The sequence below is a fragment of the Piliocolobus tephrosceles genome, chromosome 4 (assembly GCF_002776525.5).
Source record: "Piliocolobus tephrosceles isolate RC106 chromosome 4, ASM277652v3, whole genome shotgun sequence".
In the NCBI taxonomy this organism is placed as follows: domain Eukaryota; kingdom Metazoa; phylum Chordata; class Mammalia; order Primates; family Cercopithecidae; genus Piliocolobus; species Piliocolobus tephrosceles.
In genome coordinates, this window is record NC_045437.1 from 105,752,076 (window position 1) to 105,758,227 (window position 6,152).

General features: G+C 36.2%; 1 protein-coding gene and 1 pseudogene across 1 annotated transcript in view; one reads left to right on the forward strand and one right to left on the reverse strand.

The window, feature by feature from the left end:
- FER (FER tyrosine kinase) overlaps positions 1–6,152 on the forward strand; it is a 408,129-nt gene that overhangs the window by 143,527 nt on the left and 258,450 nt on the right. Inside the window, exon 10 of the mRNA XM_023212257.2 lies at positions 5,266–5,455. Within this exon, the coding sequence (XP_023068025.1) occupies positions 5,266–5,455 (190 nt within the window). The remainder of the gene's footprint in view (positions 1–5,265; positions 5,456–6,152) is intronic.
- On the reverse strand, positions 1,432–1,701 carry LOC111542675 (annotated as a pseudogene).

Sequence of the window (6,152 nt, forward strand, 5' to 3'; positions counted from 1 at the left end):
GGATGTTTGCTTGTTTTGTTTTGTTTACTCTTGCACTCTTTATATATTCTAGACCTTTATATTCTAGTTCTTCATGTATTCTATTTCTTTGACATTTCTCCCAGTCTGTGCCTTGTCTTTTCATCTTCTCAAGAGACAGGGTCTTTCATAGAACAAAAAAAGAAGTCCATTTTAGGCTGGTCTGAAGGTAGTGGATAACTCAATTGATTGTTCAGTCGGTTATAGATTGAGCTCCTTGTTTTACTCCTTCTCCCATTCTCACTACTGCACTTGACTAGCATTTAAAAAAAAAGTTCATTTTATTTCTTTTAAGGTTTGTGGTTGGTGCTTTGGTGTTAAGTCTAAGAAGTCTTTGCCTAGTCCTAGATCTCAAAGGTTTTCTTCTGTTTGTTTTTTTCTAAAAGCTTAATAGTTTGAGATTTTACATTTAAATCTATATGTTAAGTCTTTTCTGCAGAGTCAGTACATGCTATTAGTCCTGGATCTCAAAGATTTTCTTCTTTATTTTTTTTTTTTAAAGTTTAATAGTTCGAGATTTTACGTTTAAATCTATGTTAACTCTTTTCTGCAGAGTCAGTACATTCTATCTTTGTAGAAGTAGGAGGTTTTGTGATGTAGTTTTATAATCTGGCCAAAATGTCTCACAGAAGCAGACATAGTAATGAGGATACCACGTGGAAACAACAACAATAAAAACAAAAAAATCCCATAGACAGCATGTTCAGCATTCAAGATGACAGTGTCCCCATAAGTCTCCCCCCATATTTGTGTGAGCGGCTGAATGACTAACAGCAACAAGACTAAAGGCAACTGTGTGGGACAAGCAAAGGGAAAGGAAAAAAAGGACTTATGGTCATAAGAACTTGATCTTGGGTGATTCTAAGAGCATAAAAACAAACAAATAGTCATCTTTTAAGGAAAGTGTTCCTACTTGCAGTGGAGGACTCCACGAACAGATATTTAAATAATAAATAAAACTGGCAGGGGGCTGTATTAGTCTGTTTTCACATTGTTAATAAAGACATACCCAAGGTTGGGTAATTTATAAAGGAAAGAGTTTTGTTTTGTTTTGTTTTTCCCTGCATCATAATTTTTATTCCCGATGTGGGACAGATTCCTTCCATCACCAAATGAATCACATGCTGCCCTGGAAAGACCTAGGAAACTCTTCCACTGTCTCCAGGGAAGTAGCGAGAAAGGCAGGTGCTGGGCACTGGAAGGCTTTGAAGTTTCCCAGCCTACTTTTTCTCACCTTCTCAACAGGATAGCTATTCTCTATTATTCCTCTCATCCACTCATCCCTTAAAAAACCCCACAAAACCATCGTTAGTAAAAAAACAAATAAAACCTCTTCAAGTATTAGGCATTAGGGGTTCAGGCTGGGACTTGGGGTCACCAGTGAAAGAGGAAGGGGAAGAGGAGGAGGAGCCATCACTGTTTCTGTGGCAGGGGTTCCTTCCTTGCTGCATCCTGTAGCAACTGTTTGTGTACCTCATCTGGTGGCAACTGCATGTATCGAACCACTGAGCCCTGAATGAGGCAGTTCTTCACTGATAACATGTGCGGATATTTCTCAGGGTCTGTGACACTGATATTAGTTAGTTTGATGTTTAGATACTGATCCACAGAATGGAGCGTTCTACAGATGCTCAGGTCATTCTTGAGTTCCACAACCGGCTTGAAAAAAGAATAGAAGAGCATGGTGCTGGTGCCACGGGATGGACTGGAAAGAGGGCAGGGGAAAGGAAAGAGGTTTAGACTCACAGTTCCACATGGCTGGGGAGGCCTCACACTCATGGTGGAAGGTGCAGGGGAAGCAAGACACATCTTACATGGCAGCAGGCAAGAGAGAGAGCATGTGCAGGGGATCCCTCCTTATGAAACCGCCAGATCTCATGAGACTTATGTACTGCCACAAGAACAGCACAAAAAAGACCCACCATCATGATTCAGTTACCTCCCAGCAGGTCCCTCTCATGACACGTGGGAATTATGGGAGCTACAGTTTGAGATTTGGGTGGGGACACAGCCAAATCATATCGGGCTATTCAGGTTCCCAGTGAGGATTAGAGAAAATGGATTGTTGTAGTTAGAGAATCAGTTTTTAGTGATTTTTAAAAAATTATACAAATATTTTAGAATCATTTTGGAAGATCCTGTTTATTATCCAGGGTAAAATAAAGGTGAAATAACAGTAAGGCATAGAGATTGGAAACATCATGATAAGTCATTTGTTAAAATTAAGCTGTTTCTCTAAACTTGAGAATATATATGACTTGAAATATTTTTTCAAAATTTTAACTTTTTAAAATGGTTTAATCTTTTCCTTTTAAATGAACATAAAATGGATATGACGTCTATCAGGGTTTGTATTACTATTATCTTGCTGCTGTAGCAAATTGCCGCAAATACAGTAGCTTAAAGCAACACAGATTTATTCTCTTATAATTCTGGAGGTCACAAGTCAGAATCAGTTTTACTGGCCTAAAACTATGGTATTCGTAGGGCTGATTTTTCTGGACATTCTAGGGGAGAATTTGCTTCCTTTGCCTTTTCCAGTTTCTAAAGGCTATCCTCATTACTTCATTCTGTCCCAAGTTACACTGCCTTTTCTTCCATCGTTTCCATTTTCACATCACCTTGTCTGCCATTGTTCATCTTTCCTCCTCCTTGTAAGTATTCTTATGATTACACTAGGCTCACCTAGATAATATAGGATAATCCGACATCTCAACATCCTTAACTTAATCATATATGAAAAGTTTATTTGCCATGTAAGCTGACAAACACTGCAGGTTTTGGGCATAAGGGATGTGGTTATCTTTTGGGGGACATTATTCAGCTGACCATAGGTTTAAGAGAGTAAAATATATACTATTTACTTCTATAAATACATGTTTTTGAATTATATTCAGATGTTCAGTTAATATTTACTTGCCTTGTGCCTTGTCATTTCTGATTTCATTTTGCAAAGTTTATTTTTATTCTTTTAATTTTTTTTTTTATTTTTCCTGGTGGTCTTTATGAAATTTGTTTGTGTAAAATTACTGTAACAATATTACTTTAGAGTATTATCATTTTGAAGTATACCTCCCTGTTGATTTTGCTCACATTTTTGAAATAATTCACCTTTATGTGACTGATATTCTGGATGTACATGAGAATGTAGTTTTCCACTTTACCTTGAATGTTTTAAATTATGTCTTGTATCGTTGTCATTGTTGGAGTCTTTTTTTTTTTTCTTTGTAGCTAGGAGTTGCAAAGAGGAAATCCTCTGGAAGCTTTAAGTACATAATGGATGCAGTGTTTTCCAGGACCTGGTCCTTATAAATTTATATTCACAAAGTGATTCTTTTATTATTATTATTATTATTATTATTATTATTATTATTATTATTATTTGTATTATACTTTAAGTTCTAGGGTACATGTGCACAACGTACAGGTTTGTTACATATGTATACATGTACCATGTTGGTGTGCTGCACCCATTAACTTGTCATTTACATTAGGTATATCTCCTAATGCTATCCTTCCTACCTCCCCCCTTCCCCCAACAGGCCCCAGTGTGTGATGTTCCCCTTCCTGTGTTCAAATGTTCTCATTGTTCAATTCCCACCTATGAGTGAGAACATGCAGTGTTTGGTTTTTTGTCCTTGCGATAGTTTGCTGAGAATGATGATTTCCAGCTTCATCCATGTCTCTATGAACTTATCCTTTTTTATGGCTGAATAATATTCCATGCCATATATGTGCCACATTTTCTTAATCCATTCTATCCTCAATGGACATTTGGGTTGGTTCCAAGTCTTTGCTATTGTGAATAGTGCCGCAATAAACATACTTGTGTATGTGTCTTTATAAATCATGCTGCCACAAAAGTGATTTTTTAAAAAAATCAACTTTCTCTCAAGAGATTACTGAGAAATCAAAAATGCCAATTTATTATTAGAAAGAAGTTACCAACTAATAAATAAAACAGCATGAATTTACCATGAAGTCTGTGTGGATTTAGAACACAGATCACAGACTGTTGAATGATAATGATGTAAATGCTGATTACCATTTATTGAATTCCACTGGAGAGGTCTATCTTCTGGATATTACTAGGTCTCTTATAAATGTTCTTACTCATTAGTTTTACTTTTCTTATACTTTTTTCTCATCTGTTTGTTAGGACACTCACCTGAAACCTGTTATAATAAGGAGATTACAGCTTTCTTTATAGCAGTCATTGAGGTTGCACCCTGCTCAATTAAATTTGAATTTAGTTTTCAAAATATTGATCAGCATTGTATTTATAAATAAATCTCTCTTAGTGTGGTTGTTTTTGCCTGTGAATATTTATTCAGTTTATGTTGAGCCTTATAGTTTCAATTTAAGAAGACATTTTCTGACCTTATGTTCTGATTTTGACATTTTCTCTAATTTATAATCTATTGTCTCTTACATACTAATAACTTATGTTCAGCAGTGCATGGCATAGTCCTTTTTGGAAATTATTGTAATACATAGTGTGGGCTATTTCCAGAAGTATCTACCACCAGTGCTTGTTTACCTGTGGCTTCAATGTGGGTGAATGAGTTTGAAATTATCATTGAAGGCAGCCTCCAAGGGTTAAAAAGTCACAGTGAGACAGCCTGTGGCCTTGTACTCTAAAGGAGGGGTGGGAAAGTCTAATGTCTTTATATTGGAGATGTTGGAAAGATTTGGGGCCCTTTGTTTTACTCGTTCCCCCAATTACATCTTAGCCCTTAGTCCTTGTCATTGTAGCTTCACCTGCCTCCAGACACACATCCCTCACAACATATACACAAGCTTGGTATCCAGACTGTCACCTTGATTTTATTTATTTTACCCTAGGCACAGATCTGACCCTACCTATATTGCCTTTGATACTTAAGGTAAATTTAAGATTCTGCTTCTGTTATTTTAATTCATTCTAGGCCCTACATCTCTGAACCTAAGTGTCTACTCTGTGAGGTATATGGTTTAGCTAAAATAAAATGAATGTCATAGATCATAATATATTTGAAAGCATCTTGAATTTGGATTTGACTCCAAACACTTCCTTCTATTTTGTTAACGCTAGCATGTAATAAATACTGTGATAACTTAAAATCTGCTTAGTTTCACATTTTTTATGATTCTAAAATGCTCTTATAAAAATGAAATCAAAGAAAAGCATAATTTACATATATGAGGTTTCCTTAATGTCTTCTTAATGAAGTTGAAATCATTTATATTTAATTTATTCTCTTTTAGTATTGTGCTTCTGCTAAGCCAAAAACAGGCACTTGAAGAACTGAAGCAGTCAGTCCAGCAGCTGAGATGCACTGAAGCAAAGTTTTCAGCACAGAAGGAATTACTAGAGCAAAAAGTGCAAGAAAATGATGGGAAAGAGCCACCTCCAGTAGTAAATTATGAAGAAGATGCACGATCAGTTACATCTATGGTAAGCTAAAGAATAATCCAATGAGAAACTTGCAAGAGTAGTGTCTAGGTAATAAGTGAATACAAAAATTACTCCAATTTGCTATAACACATTATTACTCTTGTTAATATGCAGGTCCTATTAAACTTGTTTGTAAATGCAAAATAGACTTGTCAGTCACCTCAGGTCACCTGGAGAGCACTTTCAGGAACCACCTGTAGAGTCAGAGGAAAAAGTTCTTCTCTTGCCTTCAAAACTGAAAGGAAAGACTGCAGTTGTTTTTATTCCTGGGAGACAGCAGGAAGGTAGGGTCTTATTCTTAAGAGAGAAGTAAACAATAAGAAGAAAGCTATTAATTTTTTTCATCTTAAGTAAAGTAGAATCTTATCTGAGATTGCTGGTGTATTTATTGCTTTTAAAATACAAAATATTGATTTAGTTTAAGAAGTTTTTTTCTGCTTATAAATATGATCCTTAAACTACAATAAATACATTCAAATTCGCCAACTCGAAATTCAACTTTATTTCATAGTTTTATTAACTGTTTAAGAATGCCTAGTATAAAATCTTTCTTCTCTCCTTTCCTTTCCTCTCCTCTCCTCTTTCTTCTCTTCTCTCCTCTCCTTTCCTTCCTCTTTCCTCTCTCCTTTCTCCTTCTTCCCCCTTTCTTTCCCTTCCCCCCCCCCCCCCCCCCCCCCCCCCCCCCCCCCCCCCCCCC